The sequence below is a fragment of the Entelurus aequoreus genome, linkage group LG14, assembly GCF_033978785.1.
Source record: "Entelurus aequoreus isolate RoL-2023_Sb linkage group LG14, RoL_Eaeq_v1.1, whole genome shotgun sequence".
NCBI classification, from domain to species: domain Eukaryota; kingdom Metazoa; phylum Chordata; class Actinopteri; order Syngnathiformes; family Syngnathidae; genus Entelurus; species Entelurus aequoreus.
The window spans coordinates 56,118,078-56,135,618 of NC_084744.1; the positions used below are offsets into that span (position 1 = coordinate 56,118,078).

At 32.2% G+C, this 17,541-nt stretch overlaps 1 protein-coding gene across 1 annotated transcript in view; it reads right to left on the reverse strand.

Annotated features, from left to right (window-relative positions):
- Positions 1-17,541, reverse strand: part of LOC133665451 (leukocyte cell-derived chemotaxin 1-like) — a 39,921-nt gene that overhangs the window by 9,043 nt on the left and 13,337 nt on the right. The window contains exons 4-5 of the mRNA XM_062070750.1: positions 15,460-15,573; positions 3,319-3,469 (exon numbers count right to left, since the gene is read on the reverse strand). Of these exons, the coding sequence (XP_061926734.1) occupies positions 3,319-3,469; positions 15,460-15,573 (265 nt within the window). The remainder of the gene's footprint in view (positions 1-3,318; positions 3,470-15,459; positions 15,574-17,541) is intronic.

Below are 17,541 nucleotides of genomic sequence, written 5' to 3' on the forward strand. Positions count from 1 at the left end.
CTGTGGAATGAGACCAACTTGGTTGGACATATGTCCGGACATTGCCGTAAGCAAACGATCGTTGACCCAAACCTCCTCCTTTCACACCTCTTTCAAACCGTCAAACCTCCCTATTCCTGAAAAGACATCTACACAAACTAATAAGGCCTTTCCTAGACAGAGGAGAAGGTATCGCCGGATATTCCCCAAAGATTGTCTCGTTCCGTGGGAAGTGTGGTCACTATCAAATTGTTTTGTCACCAGAAAAGGCAAAGTACCAATTTGTGATACCAGCCACTCCCGGCAACAACAGCAAAAACTCTACTCTTGGTTTTCAGTCACGTGACTGTTTTGGACACGTTACGTTCCGGTTAACAAAGTGGTGGTCGATCAAACCAATATTGGCTACTAAAAGTTTATTTTCAAGGCAATAAATTATTTTCAAGGTAAAAGTTGTTTTTCAAGTTAAAAACTGATTTTCAAGGTAAAAGTTGATTTTCAAGGCAAAAACTGATTTTCCAGGTATAAACTTATTTTCAAGGTAAAGGTTGATTTTCAAGTAAAAACTGATTTTCAAGGTAAAAGTTAATTTTCAAGGTAAAAACTGATTTTCAAGGTAAAAGTAGATTTTCAAGGCAAAAACTGATTTTCAAGGCAAAAATTGATTTTCAAGTTAAAAACTGATTTTCAAGGTAAAAGTTTGATTTTCAAGGTAAAAACTGATTTTCAAGGCAAAAATTGATTTTCAAGGTAAAAACTGATTTTCAAGGTAAAAACTGATTTTCAAGGTAAAAGTTGATTTTCAAGGCAAAAACTGATTTTCAAGGTAAAAACTGATTTTCAAGGTAAAAGTTAATTTTCAAGGCAAGAACTGATTTTCAAGGCAAAAACTGATTTTCAAGGCAAAAACTGATTTTCAGGGCAAAACTGATTTTCAAGGTAAAAACTGATTTTCAAGGTAAAAGTTGATTTTCAAGGCAAAAACTGATTGGATGGAAGTTGATTTTCAAGGCAAAAACACAGCAAACAGTGCAAACTATCGGAGTACGTAAGGGGTCTAGATCTTACCACTAAAAGCAGATACGAGCAAAAAAAATCAAACAATGCAGTAGAATGGATCCCTATACATTATTTTAAAAAGATTAGTCGAGTGATATCAAGGATTATCCGTCTGATGAGTTCCCAGACATCTGGTGCTCGAGACGTCAGTCTACATGACAAAACTGGAAACTTGGAAAAGCATGGAGATCTACACCTTCTTTGTTCATAGCTGGGTCAAGGAAATGACTATCAAGACTCTCCTGGATAAATATGCCTCGTTTTTGCTCGGGTAAGGTTGCATGTCATGATTTAACTTGGCGTCTTGCGAGGACGCGTCCTTGTAAAGCAACTGCGTGTAGCGCTCGATAGCCTTGATTCACTGTTTTCCATTTTCCCCTCATAAAGATAATCAGGGACGCCACTGAAGACTTTGCTGGCTGTGAAAGAAAAGGGACAAGCGATCACGGCTCCGTGTAACTGCAAGTCCGGGGTAAGTTCCAGCCACGTTGCCTTGTTGATGCACGCTTCATTACAAACACGTGTGGTTTTCCCCGTCTTTATCAAAATCTAACTATAAATGTAAACGTTGTGTGTGTGTGTGCTGAAAACGTAATTTATTATTCCTACCTTTTGGTAAAATCTTAACTCGTTTAGGTTTTTCTGACATTCTCACACCGAGTTGGTGCTTTACGAAACACTCAAATTTCTTAAAAAAGCAAATATGCGTTTTAAGAACTCCTAAACAAGATGCAATACAAATTAAAGCTGCAAGCAGCGATGGACGGGACCGACTTTGAGGGCTCATAAAATCCAAACCGGAGCAGTAATTAAAACTCTTTCATCAACTTTTAATCAGAAGGGTTCAATCTCTCTCCTGTGCTAATTTGAAGCCAACACGACAAACGCGCTCAGAGGAGATAATGTTTGAAAAAAGGTGACTTTTGTTTTGAAGGGGGAATTGCAAACTTCCTGTTGATCTAGGTCTTAAGTAAGACCTACATAGAGGTTTTTGTTTCATGTCTCTACGACATTCCTACTGGGAGTTACAGGCAGTTTTGTCTGTGTTTTCTTCCTAGGGGGCGCTAGAGCGCAATTTTGAGTTTTGGGGTTTGGTTTTTTGATTAGATCGCAATTTTCGCCAGTCCTGATGTGTGTGTCCAATTTGGTGAGTTTTGAAGCATGTTAAGGGGGTCAAATTACAGCTCAAAGAGGCGGCGGTATAATAATAAAACGCTAGAAATAAAATAGGGTCCTCTGTCCCAAAGGGACTTGGGTCCCTAATTATATCAAGATAACATTTAACTGGGAAATGCTACATGTTAAAAGCACAGTACAGGCCAAAAGTTTGGACACACCTTCTCATTCAATGCATTTTCGTTATTTTCATGACTATTTACATTGTAGATTGTCACTGAAGGCATCAAAACTATGACAGCTGTGAAGTGAAAACCAGTTCAGGTGACTACCTCTTGAAGCTCATCCAGAGAATGCCAAGAGTGTGTAAAGCAGTAATCAGAGCAAAGGGTGGCTATTTTGAAGAAACTAGAATATAAAACATGTTTTCTGTTATTTCACCTATTTTTTTGTTAAGTACATAACTCCACATTTGTTCATTCGTAGTTTTGATGCCTTCAGTGACAATCTACAATGTAAATAGTCATGAAAATTAAGAAAACTCGATGAATGAGGAGAACGTTTGGCCTGTGCTGTAGATGTGATTTCTTAGGTTTTATTTTTGATAATAATAATAATAATAGATTTTATTTGTAAAAAAAGCACTTTACATTGAGTAAAAAACCTCAAAGTGCTACAGTGTATTAAAAATAAATAAAAATAAAAAATATATAAAAACTAGAACAGCCAAATAGCTAAAACGAGTATGCATATATCTAAAAAAAAAAAGGCTTTTTTTTTAAAAAGAAGGGTTTTTAAGCCTTTTTTAAAAGCATCCACAGTCTGTGGTGCCCTCAAGTGGTCAGGGAGAGTGTTCCACAGACTGGGAGCGGCGTAGCTTTGTCCTCGGAGGTTGGTGGAGGTTAGGTAATGTTCTTTATTCTCAATGGAACATTTAAGGTTTTGGTGTTGTTTACTGCCATCATATTGCAGTCTACACGTATCTCTTATGTGTGGCTGCCATCTACTGGTCACACTTATACTCGCACTATGTACCAAATAAAATTGCTTCAAACCAGAATTATTCCGTACATTAGGCGCACTGTCGATTTTTTTGAGAAAATGAAAGGATTTTTATTGCGCCTTATAGTCGGGAAAATAGGGTAGTTGCTAATGACTGCTTACTTGTGGAGTAGGTGGGGCGGAGCCAGAAGATTGGCAGGTCTCCGCACAAATCCTTGATCTTCTTGCTGAGGAAGGCGGAATCCGAGAGAGGCGCGCCGGCCGCCACCCACACCAGGTCGTCCTCGAACCTGGCCGGCATCACTTCGTCGTCCTGCGGGAAAAACGGTGAGAGGAAATGAGTGGAAATGACACTCGATTGATGGCGTCAGCCTTTCCCCTTGCAGGGCGACGACAAATCACGCCAGGATCCCACCGCCCCCGAGGCTTGAGTACACCAACACTATTTACGCCCCATTTAGCTGAATACGGCAACGTCAGAAGTCGTCAAGATCTGCAGGGAGGAAAAAGATTGGATGGGCCAAGTTTCCAGGTTGCTAAGAAGTGAGCATCAGTGAAGGTTTGTAGACGTTGGTACTGTAAACACGGCCTGCGGGTGTGAGGGCTTTTTACCCACAGGCATTTGTTGTTGCACACATATCTGCTGCCTTTTGTGGGCTTTTTTTTATTTCCCCAGCACAAATGATTTGCTAGAGGGGAAAATAAAGGCGAGGGTCCGTCTTCACTGATAAGAGTTTATCTGACCCATTCTCTCTGCTCGGGGATGTGTGTGTGTGTGTGTGTGTGTGTGTGTGTGCGAGTGTGTGTGTGTGTGTGTGTGTGTGTGTGTGTGTGTGTGTGTGTGTGTGTGTGTGTGTGTGTGTGTGTGTGTGTGTGTGTGTGTGTGTGTGTGCGAGTGTGCGTGTGTGTGTGTGTGTGCGAGTGTGTGTGTGTGTGCGTGCCGATCTAGCCCGTATTTGCCATCACTCTAAATTATAGTAAATGGCCAGCCTGCAGCAACCATTAGAACAACATCTCCCTGTTTACACACACACACACATTCTTGTATATCTGACCTTCTTGAGACCTGCGAAAAATGCCTACCTCTTTAGGACCGCCCTTTCTAGTTATATAAAGATTTTTATTTACAACATTAATAATATATACATACTATGCAAATGTAAAAAAGCTTGTTGTGAAAAATGAGTTTGAAATGTGAAATGAATTTCACAAGAAAAAACTAAGAATTTTAGCAGTGTTATAATAAAAGTAGTCATTTTACTCAAAACTTTACGAGAAAAACTGAACATTTGTGCAATATTATGATAAAAGTTGGAGTTTTACTCAATAACAGTCACAATTTTACAAGAAGAATCTTAACTTGTTGGCAATTTTATGAAAAGAGTCGTAGTTTTACTCGACAAAAGTCACAATTTTATAAGAAAACTTTAAAATTTTGGAAATATAATAATAATCGGAATTTTACTCAAAAAATGTCACTATTTTACAAGAAAAACTGAACATTTGTGCAATATTATGATAAAAGTTGGACTTTTACTCAATAACAGTCGCAAGAAAAAGCTTAAAATGTTGGCAATTTTAGGAAAAGAGTCGTAATTTTACTCGACAAGTCACAATTTTATAAGAAAACTTTAAAATTTTGGCAATATTATAGTAATAATTTGAATTTTACTCAAAAAATGTCACTGTTTTACAAGAAAAACTGAACATTTGTGCAATATTATGATAAAAGTTGGAGTTTTACTCAATAACAGTCACAATTTTACAAGAAAAATCTTAACTTGTTGGCAATTTTATGAAAAGAGTCGTAATTTTACTCGACAAAAGTCACAATTTTATAAGAAAACTTTAAAATTTTGGAAATATTATAATAATAATCGGAATTTTACTCAAAAAATGTCACTATTTTACAAGAAAAACTGAACATTTGTGCAATATTATGATAAAAGTTGGACTTTTGCTCAAAAACAGTCGCAAGAAAAAGCTTCAAATGTTGGCAATTTTATAAGAAGAGTCGTAATTTTACTCGACAAGTCACAATTTTATAAGAAAACTTTAAAATTTTGGCAATATTATAGTAATAATCGGAATTTTACTCAAAAAATCTCACTGTTTTACAAGAAAAACTGAACATTTGTGCAATATTATGATAAAAGTTGGACTTTTACTCAATAACAGTCGCAAGAAAAAGCTTAAAATGTTGGCAATTTTATGAAAAGAGTCGTAATTTTACTCGACAAGTCACAATTTTATAAGAAAACTTTAAAATTTTGGCAATATTATAGTAATAATTGGAATTTTACTCAAAAAATGTCACTGTTTTACAAGAAAAACTGAACATTTGTGCAATATTATGATAAAAGTTGGACTTTTACTCAATAACAGTCGCAAGAAAAAGCTTAAAATGTTGGCCATTTTATGAAAAGAGTCGTAATTTTACTCGACAAGTCACAATTTTATAAGAAAACTTTAAAATTTTGGCAATATTGTAGTAATAATTGGAATTTTACTCAAAAAATGTCACTGTTTTACAAGAAAAACTGAACATTTGTGCAATATTATGATAAAAGTTGGACTTTTACTCAATAACAGTCACAATTTTACAAGAAAAATCTTAACTTGTTGGCAATTTTATGAAAAGAGTCGTAATTTTACTCGACAAAAGTCACAATTTTATAAGAAAACTTTAAAATTTTGGAAATATAATAATAATCGGAATTTTACACAAAAAATGTCACTATTTTACAAGAAAAACTGAACATTTGTGCAATATTATGATAAAAGTTGGACTTTTACTCAATAACAGTCGCAATTTTACAAGAAAAAGCTTAACATGTTGGCAATTTTATGAAAAGAGTCGTAATTTTACTCGACAAAAGTCACAATTTTATAAGAAAACTTTAAAATTTTGGCAATATTATAGTAATAATTGGAATTTTACTCAAAAAATGTCACTGTTTTACAAGAAAAACTGAACATTTGTGCAATATTATGATAAAAGTTGGACTTTTACTCAATAACAGTCGCAAGAAAAGCTTAAAATGTTGGCAATTTTATGAAAAGAGTCGTAATTTTACTCGACAAAAGTCACAAGTTTATAAGAAAACATTCAAATTTTGGCAATATTATAGTAATAATCGGAATTTTACTCAAAAAATGTCACTGTTTTACAAGAAAAACTGAACATTTGTGCAATATTATGATAAAAGTTGGAATTTTACTCAATAACAGTCGCAATTTTACAAGAAAAAGCTAAACATGTTGGCAATTTTATGAAAAGAGTCGTAATTTTACTCGACAAAAGTCACAATTTTATAAGAAAACTTTAAAATTTTGGAAATATAATAATAATCGGAATTTTACTCAAAAAATGTCACTATTTTACAAGAAAAACTGAACATTTGTGCAATATTATGATAAAAGTTGGACTTTTACTCAAAAACAGTCGCAAAAAAAGCTTAAAATGTTGGCAATTTTATGAAAAGAGTCGTAATTTTACTCGACAAGTCACAATTTTATAAGAAAACTTTAAAATTTTGGCAATATTATAGTAATAATCGGAATTTTACTCAAAAAATCTCACTGTTTTACAAGAAAAACTGAACATTTGTGCAATATTATGATAAAAGTTGGAATTTTACTCAATAACAGTCGCAATTTTACAAGAAAAAACTTAACATGTGGGCAATTTTATGAAAAGAGTCGTAATTTTACTCGACAAAAGTCACAATTTTACAAGAAAACATTACAATTTTGGCAATATTATAGTAATAATCGGAATTTTACTCAATTTCACTGTTTTACAAGAAAAACTGAACAGTTGTGACATTTTATGATACAAGTTGGAATTTTACTCAATAACAGTCGCAATTTTACAAGAAAAAGCTAAACATGTTGGCAATTTTATGAAAAGAGTCGTAATTTTACTCGACAAAAGTCACAATTTTATAAGAAAACTAAAATTTTGGCAATATAGCAATAATCGGAATTTTACTTGGCAAAAATGATGACAAAAGTCATAATTTTACTCATAAAAATGTCACTGTTTTACAAGAACAACAAAAAAATTGGCAATATTGTGATAAGTCAGAATTTTATATGACAAATGTCACCATTTTGCATTAAAAAGTAACCATTTGACATAAAACTAATAATTTTATGAGAAAATATTGCAATATCACAGAAACATTAATAATATATACATACTATGCAAATATAAAAAAGCTTGTTGTGAAAAATTAGTTGGAATTTCACTAGAAAAACTTAGGATTTTGGCAGTGTTATAATAAAAGTAGTCATTTTACTCAAAACTTTACAAGAAAAGCTGAACAGTTGTGCAATATTATGATAAAAGTTGGAGTTTTACTCAATAACAGTCACAATTTTACAAGAAAAATCTTAACTTGTTGGCAATTTTATGAAAAGAGTCGTAATTTTACTCGACAAAAGTCACAATTTTATAAGAAAACTTTAAAATTTTGGATATATTATAATAATAATCGGAATTTTACTAAAAAAATGTCACTATTTTACAAGAAAAACTGAACATTTGTGCAATATTATGATAAAAGTTGGACTTTTACTCAATAACAGTCGCAAGAAAAAGCTTAAAATGTTGGCCATTTTATGAAAAGAGTCGTAATTTTACTCGACAAGTCACAATTTTATAAGAAAACTTTAAAATGTTGGTAATATTATAGTAATAATTGGAATTTTACTCAAAAAATGTCACTGTTTTACAAGAAAAACTGAACATTTGTGCAATATTATGATAAAAGTTGGACTTTTACTTAATAACAGTCACAATTTTACAAGAAAAATCTTAACTTGTTGGCAATTTTATGAAAAGAGTCGTAATTTTACTCGACAAAAGTCACAATTTTATAAGAAAACTTTAAAATTTTGGAAATATTATAATAATAATCGGAATTTTACTCAAAAAATGTCACTATTTTACAAGAAAAACTGAACATTTGTGCAATATTATGATAAAAGTTGGACTTTTACTCAATAACAGTCGCAAGAAAAAGCTTAAAATGTTGGCAATTTTATGAAAAGAGTCGTAATTTTACTCGACAAGTGACAATTTTATAAGAAAACTTTAAAATTTTGGCAATATTATAGTAATAATTGGAATTTTACTCAAAAAAATGTCACTGTTTTACAAGAAAAACTGAACATTTGTGCAATATTATGATAAAAGTTGGACTTTTACTCAATAACAGTCGCAAGAAAAAGCTTAAAATGTTGGCAATTTTATGAAAAGAGTCGTAATTTTACTCGACAGTCACAATTTTATAAGAAAACTTTAAAATTTTGGCAATATTATAGTAATAATTGGAATTTTACTCAAAAAATGTCACTGTTTTACAAGAAAAACTGAACATTTGTGCAATATTATGATAAAAGTTGGACTTTTACTCAATAACAGTCGCAAGAAAAGCTTAAAATGTTGGCAATTTTATGAAAAGAGTCGTAATTTTACTCGACAAAAGTCACAATTTTATAAGAAAACATTCAAATGTTGGCAATATTATAGTAATAATCGGAATTTTACTCAAAAAATCTCACTGTTTTACAAGAAAAACTGAACATTTGTGCAATATTATGATAAAAGTTGGAATTTTACTCAAAAAATCTCACTGTTTTACAAGAAAAACTGAACATTTGTGCAATATTATGATAAAAGTTGGAATTTTACTCAATAACAGTCGCAATTTTACAAGAAAAAACTTAACATGTTGGCAATTTTATGAAAAGAGTCGTAATTTTACTCGACAAAAGTCACAATTTTATAAGAAAACATTACAATTTTGGCAATATTATAGTTATAATCGGAATTTTACTCAATTTCACTGTTTTACAAGAAAAACTGAACAGTTGTGACATTTTATGATACAAGTTGGAATTTTACTCAATAACAGTCGCAATTTTACAAGAAAAAGCTAAACATGTTGGCAATTTTATGAAAAGAGTCGTAATTTTACTCGACAAAAGTCACAATTTTATAAGAAAACTAAAATTTTGGCAATATAGCAATAATCGGAATTTTACTTGGCAAAAATGATGACAAAAGTCATAATTTTACTCATAAAAATGTCACTGTTTTACAAGAACAACAAAAAAATTGGCAATATTGTGATAAGTCAGAATTTTATATGACAAATGTCACCATTTTGCATTAAAAAGTAATAATTTTACATAAAACTGTAATAATTTTACCAGAATATATTGCAATATCACAGAAACAGAAAGAATATGAGAAATTGTTCCCAATTTTATAAGAAAAAAGTCGACACTTTGCGAGAAAAAGACTGCTTTTAATTCATTTGTTTGTAATTGTTTTTTAATCTTCATTATTTACTTCCAAGTTATTACAGTATGTCTCCATATACATATTTATTTTATTTAAATTCTTTTGGCCAAAGGGGGCACATTTAAATTTCTCACCCACACTTGTTATTTCATATGTTGACCAGAGGGGGAGCACTTTTAAAACCGACACACAGTCAATGTGAAAAATCCCTCCTTTTTGGGACCACCCTAATTTTGATAGATTTCACCACCAGGGGGTGCAAATTAAATCTCTATTTTTTTGTAATGTGCTTAAGGCCGATGACAAAGGAGTCAGGGACCACAGATGGCCCCTGTGCCGCACTTTGGGCAACCCAGCTGTAGAAGCTAACTGTTAATGGCCACCATAGTCTTAGTACCGTAGTGTAGTTGTTCATCCTACGATGTTTCCTTTTGTATGCACATTAAATCAACAAAAAAATCCTGACTTTGGAGCAATGTTCACGGACTCTAGTATTTGGCTCTCTATTAGAGGCAATGGTTTTTCCGTATTGGGACTTGTTCACCGGTCCTCATATGGACGGTACTTTTCCTTGTTTATGTCTCAAGAAGGGCAGACATACAAGAACACACACACACACACACACACACACACACACGGAACAATCATTTAGAAGGCAAAGAGAGTAACACAATCACGCACAAAGGCACAAATGTGAAATAAATGATCGTTTATGGCGCATGCAGAGGCAATAAGAACAGCCTTAGCGTGATAATGACGTCTCTGTGTGCGTGTGTGTCTGTGTGTGTGTGTGTGTGTGTGTGTGTGTGTGTTTACGAAGGCCGTTGTGGTGATGTGGATTTATGCGGACGTGAAGCTTATGGAGAATTAAATGATTTTAATTATCACACAGCTTCACTTGAACAAGCACAATGGCTCGACTCTAAGTGTGTGTGTGTGTGTGTGTGTGTGTGTGTGTGTGTGTGTGTGTGTGTGTGTGTGTGTGTGTGTGTGTGTGTGTGTGTGTGTGTGTGTGTGTGTGTGTGTGTGTGTGTGTGTGTGTGCAGTATATTGAATGTATAATAGACATGCCTTTGCTCCCGAACCACTAATGCCTGCACACTCTGTTCCAATTCAAGGGTGTCAAAATTCGATTTATGCCCCCCATTTGTTTTTTTTTATCGCCCCACGGCGTGTTCTAAAAATACATTTTATTGATGAATACCATTAGCTGTTACTCGGATACAACGCAAATGTCTTGTTCAAATAGTTGAACACGTACAGTAGGGGAGGGGATCCTTATGGCCCCATTTGTGGCGAATAACCTGACACAGGAAACGTGACGGATTGGGGGGAGGGGGGTTGCACTCTCCACTTTAGCCGCCAGAATGTCTTAAAATGTGTTTTGTGGCAATTCCAAGTTTGACCACAGCGTCGAAGTTGCTATGCAGAGTGGCGCTTTCCATCGTTTCAGCAGACTGCATTGCAAAATGATTTACCCTCTTGTTTTGGGCAGATACTTTATCGTATATTGACTGACCTACATTGTATCGGTTTTAGTATCTTTGATACATCAAAGTGGCCAACGCATCTTTCAATTTTTCAGCCTGCTAGCCACATTTAAATTATGTTTTTTATGTAGTTTTTTTTTCTTATAGGAGTGATATTAAAATTGTTTCCCTCCTATATGAAAACCAATTCTTGCAACATGCATTGTCTTGCATCTGGATCATTTAGTAAAGACTGATAGAAAAAATAAATATTTCAATATTACTCTAAATTGTTTTAACTACAAAACAAAGCTATGTTCAGAATGTTTTGTGCAGATACTTTATCATATATTGATTGACCTACATTGTATCGGTTTTAGTATCTTTAATATATCAAAGTGGCTCACGCATATTTCAATTTTGCAGACTGCTGGCCACTTTTAAATTATGTTTTTATGTAGTTTTTTTCTTATAGGAGTGATATTAAAATTGTTTCCCCCCTATATGAAAACCAATTCTTGCAACATGCATTGTCTTGCATCTGGATCATTTAGTAAAGACTGATAGAAAAAATACATATTTCAATATTACTCTAAATTGCTTTACCTACTAAACAAAGCTAAGTTGGGAATGTTTTGTCCAGATACTTTATCATATATTGATTGACCTACATTGTGTCGGTTTTAGTGTCTTTAATATATCAAAGTAGCCCACGCATCTTTCAATTTTGCAGACTGCTGGCCACATTTAAATTACGTTTTTATGTAGTTTTTTTCTTACAGGAGAGATATTAAAATTGTATCTCTCCTATTTGAAAACCAATTATTGCAACATGCATTGTCTTGTATCTGGATCATTTAGTAAAGACTGATAGAAAAAATAAATATTTCAATATTACTCTAAATTGTTTTAACTACAAAACAAAGCTATGTTCAGAATGTTTTGTGCAGATACTTTATCATATATTGATTGACCTACATTGTATCGGTTTTAGTATCTTTAATATATCAAAGTGGCCCACGCATCTTTCAATTTTGCAGACTGCTGGCCACATTTAAATTACGTTTTTATGTAGTTTTTTTCTTATAGGAGTGATATTAAAATTGTTTCCCCCCTATATGAAAACCAATTCTTGCAACATGCATCGTCTTGCATCTGGATCATTTAGTAAAGACTGATAGAAAAAATACATATTTCAAGGGGGTTGTATTACTCTAAATTGCTTTACCTACAAAACAAAGCTAAGTTGGGAATGTTTTGAGCAGATACTTTATCATATATTGATTGACCTACATTGTATCGGTTTTAGTATCTTTAATATATCAAAGTGGCCCACGCATCTTTCAATTTTACAGACTGCTGGCCACATTTAAATTATGTTTTTGTGTAGTTTTTTCTTATAGGAGAGATATTAAAATTGTATCTCTCCTATATGAAAACCAATTCTTGCAACATGCATTGTCTTGCCACTGGATCATTTAGTAAAGACTGATTGAAAAAAAGAAATATTTCAAGGGGTTTATATTACTCTAATTTGCTTTAACTACAAAACAAAGCTAAGTTGTGAATGTTTTGTGCAGATATTTTATCATATATTGATTGACCTACATTGGTATCGGTTTTAGTATCTTTAATATATCAAAGTGGCCCACGCATCTTTCAATTTTGCAGACTGCTGGCCACTTTTAAATTACGTTTTTATGTCGTTTTTTTCTTACAGGAGAGATATTAAAATTGTGTCTCACCTAATATGAAAACCAATTCTTGCGACATGCATTGTCTTGCAACTGGATCATTTAGTAAAGACTGATAGAAAAAATAAATATTTCAATATTACTCTAAATTGCTTTAACTACAAAACAAAGCTACGTTGGGAATGTTTTGTGCAGATACTTCATCATATATTAGAAAAAAAACTTTAAAACTCTTAGTTTTCATTAGTTATTCGTTCCAAAACCCACATTTACACGCTATTTTTTTTTTTTTTAAACAAAGAATAATTACAAATGAAAATTGACTATCACTAGTACCTTTTTAATTTAAGGCTCTTGCCTTAAATTGAATTCCTTTATTGAATTCAATAATGTTTCTCAACTTTTGTATCAAAGTGCTGGCACTCACAACTTTCTCTGGCCCCGTAGTAGCTTATTTTTCAATAGTTCTCCATAAAGAAAAGCACATAGACTGTCACCAACGTGTGGGATTCTTTGTTTGGGCGCCCAATTGTGCATGTAAACAAACCATTTTTTATTTTTTTTACTAGCAATGTTGATCGTACGTTTACTGAGAAGCTATACGAAAACTGGAAAAAAATGTTGGTGAAAATTGCAATCGAAAACCAAATAGCCGAAAAAAATGTTTTTAATTTATTTATTATATTATTTTTTGTATGAATGTCTCTCACTGCGAGTCAAATTTACCTGCGGGTAGAAATAAAGAAATTGCAATCTAAAATTTGACTGAATATTACAAAAACGTCAAAATATTGTTTTTAAAACCAAAAATAAAGTTTTTAATTTTGGTGGGGAATTAATTTCCTATCCGACTATGGTGTTTTTTAAATAAAGAATAATTACAAATTTAAATTTACTATCACTAGTACCTTTTTAAATTTAAGGCTCTTGCCTTAAATTGAATTCCTTTATTGAATTCAATAATGTTTCTCAACTTTTGTATCAAAGTGCTGGCAATCACAACTCTCTCTGGCCCCGTAGTAGCTTATTTTTCAATAGTTCTCCATAAAGAAAAGCACATTGATTGTCACCAACGCGTGGGATTCTTTGTTTTGGCGCCCAATTTTGCATGTAAACAAACTTTTTTTTTTTTTTTTTTTTTTTTTTTTTTTTACTAACAATGTTGATCGTTCGTTTACTGAGAAGCTATACGAAAATTGGAAAAAAATGTTGGTGAAAATTGCAATCGAAAACCAAATAGCTGAAACATTTTTTTTTAGGGATGTCCGATAATGGCTTTTTGCCGATATCCGATATTCCGATATTGTCCAACTCTTAATTACCGATACCGATATCAACCGATACCGATATATACAGTCGTGGAATTAACACATTATTATGGCTAATTTGGACAACCAGCTATGGTGAAGATAAGGTCCTTTTTTTTTTTTAAAAAATTATAAAATAAAATAAGATAGATAAATTAAAAACATTTTCTTGAATAAAAAAGAAAGTAAAACAGTTACATAGAAACTAGTAATTAATGAAAATGAGTAAAATGAACTGTTAAAGGTTAGTACTATTAGTGGACCAGCAGCACGCACAATCATGTGTGCTTACGGACTGTATCCCTTGCAGACTGTATTGATATATATTGATATATAATGTAGGAACCAGAATATTAATAACAGAAAGAAACAACCCTTTTGTGTGAATGAGTGTGAATGGGGGAGGGAGGTTTTTTGGGTTGGTGTACTAATTATAAGTGTATCTTGTGTTTTTTATGTTGATTTAATTAAAAATAAAAACCGACACCAATAATAAAAAAAACTGATACCGATAATTTCCGATATTACATTTGTAATGCATTTATCGGCCGATAATATCGGACATCTCTAATTTTTTGGGGTTTTTTTTTTGGGTTGGTGTACTAATTGTAAGTGTATCTTGTGTTTTTTATGTTGATTTAATTAAAAATAAAAAATAAAAAAAACGATACCAATAATAAAAAAACTGATACCGATAATTTCCGATATTACATTTTTAAAGCATTTATCGGCCGATAATATTGGACATCTCTAATTTTTTTTTTTTTTTTTTTGGGGTTGGTGTACTAATTGTAAGTGTATCTTGTGTTTTTTATGTTGATTTAATTAAAAATAAAAAAAATAAAAACCGATACCAATGATAAAAAAAACTGATACCGATAATTTCCGATATTACATTTTTAAAGCATTTATCGGCCGATAATATTGGACATCTCTAATTTTTTTATTTTTTTTGGGGGGGTTGGTGTACTAATTGTAAGTGTATCTTGTGTTTTTTATGTTGATTTAATTAAAAATAAAAAAAATAAAAAACCGATACCAATAATAAAAAACTGATGCCGATATTATCGGACATCTCTAATTTTTTTTTTTTTTTTTTTTGGGTTGGTGTACTAATTGTAAGTGTATCTTGTGTTTTTTATGTTGATTTAATTTTTTTTTTTTTAAACGATACCGATAATAAAAAAAACGATACCGATCATTTCCAATATTACATTTTAAAGCATTTATCTCTAATTTTTGTAAATCCGTTATTCATTATATTGTTTTGTATGAATGTCTCTTATCTGCGGGTAGAAATAAAGAAATCGGAATCTAAAATTTGACTGAATATTACAAAAAACGTGAAAATAATGTTTTTAAAACCAAAAATAGAGTCTATTTAATTTTTGGTGGGGAATGAATTTCCTATCCGACTTTGGTGTACTTGCGTGCTTACATGGTTTCTTCGTATGTTTGCCTAAAAGTATATGTGAGAATAATATATAATAGCAACAACACACAAAGGGCCAACACACCAAGTCAAAGGTCATGGAGTCCTTGTCGAGGGTCTCCACGTCGGGCAGGCGAGCTTTCACCTGGGTCTTGATGTAGCACTTCTCACTGCCTGAAAAGCGAATCCCAGTGATTCCCTGGAGAAAATGTATGGTTAGACCTCATTGCTACTCTTATATGTTTGTGATAGAGTGATTGGAGCACATACTTGTTGGTCACAAAAAAAACATTCATGAAGTTTGGATCTTTTATGAATTTATTATGGGTCTACTGAAAATGTGACTTGGTCAAAAGTATACATACAGCAATGTTAACATTTGCTTACATGTCCCTTGGCAAGTTTCACTGCAATAAGGCACTTTTGGTAGCCATCCACAAGCTTCTGATTGAGTTTTTGACCACTCCTCTTGACAAAATTGGTGCAGTTCAGCTAAATGTGTTGGTTTTTCTGACATGGACTTGTTTCTTCAGCATAATAATAATAATAATAATAGATTTTATCTGTAAAAAAGCACTTTACATTGAGTAAACAACCTCAAAGTGCTACAGTGTATCAAAAAATGTCACTGTTTTACAAGAAAAACTGAACATTGGTGCAATATTATGATAAAAGTTGGACTTTTACTCAATAACAGTTGCAATTTTACAAGAAAAAGCTGAACATGTTGGCAATTTTATGAAAAGAGTCGTAATTTTACTCAACAAAAGTCACAATTTTATAAGAAAACATTCAAATGTTGGCAATATTATAGTAATAATCGGAATTTTACTCAAACAACTTCACTGTTTTACAAGAAAAACTGAACATTTGTGCAATATTATGATAAAGGTTGGACTTTTACTCAAAAACAGTCACAATTTTACAAGAAAAAGCTTCCAATGTGGGCAATTTTATGAAAAGAGTCGTAATTTTACTTGACAAAAGTCACAATTTTATAAGAAAACTTTACAATTTTGGCAATATTATAATTATAATCTGAATTTTACTTGGAAAAATGATGACAAAAGTCATAATTTTACTCCAAAAAATGTCACTGTTTTACAAGAACTACAAAAAAAGTTGGCAATATTGTGATAAGTCAGAATTTTATATGACAAATGTCACCATTTTGCATTAAAAAAGTAATAATTTTACATAAAAAGGTATTAATTTTACTAGAAAATATTGCAATATCACAGAAACAGAAAGAATATGAGAAATTGTTCCCAACAAAGATGCATGTCAAAAAAAAAAAAAAAAAAATTATAAAAAATTAAATTTCCCCCATGTCCCTTTAGGGGCTCCTACACGTTTACTGAGAAGCTATACGAAAAACGGGAAAAAATGTTGGTGAAAATTGCAATCGGAAACCAAATAGCCGAAAATTGTTTTATTTATTTGTTATTATTATTGTATTGTTTTATATTAATGTCTCTCACTGCGAGCCAAATTTACCTGCGGGTAGAAATAAAGAAATCGCAATCTAAAATTTGACTGAATATTACAAAAAAACGTGAAAATAATGTTTTTAAAACCAAAAATAAAGTGTATTTAATTTTTTTTAATTTTTCAGTGTATTAAAAAAAAAAAAAAAGATAAAAAATAAATCCAAATAAAAATTAGAACAGCCAAATAGCTAAAACTAGTACACCGTATTTCCTTGAATTAGCGCCCGGGCGGTAATTAATTGAAAACCTCTTCTCACTCCGGTGCTTACCAAAGGCATGCGGTAAATTTAGGCATGCGCTTATAAATTTGAGTTTGATGTAAGGATACCATCATGACATCGCTTAATGCCGCGATAAAATTTAAAGCACAATGAATCAAGCATTAAAATAACATTATTACCGCCTGTTAGCAGGTTTTCTTAGCTCATGATTTGTTTCTGAAATGTTACTCGTACAACTGCATCAAAATGACTCATATTTGACACACGCAGCTATATTAATAAAACATTGTTTCAAAATAAAGCGCTTTGAAAGACGCAACTCCAACAACAACAACAAGTCAGCAAACCACCACTACAAACTAACACAATATTAATAATAAGAATTGCAATTATATAAAACGTAGTAGGTACGTGACTTACCCGGCGGTAATTCTAGTCATGCGCTAATTATTTTGC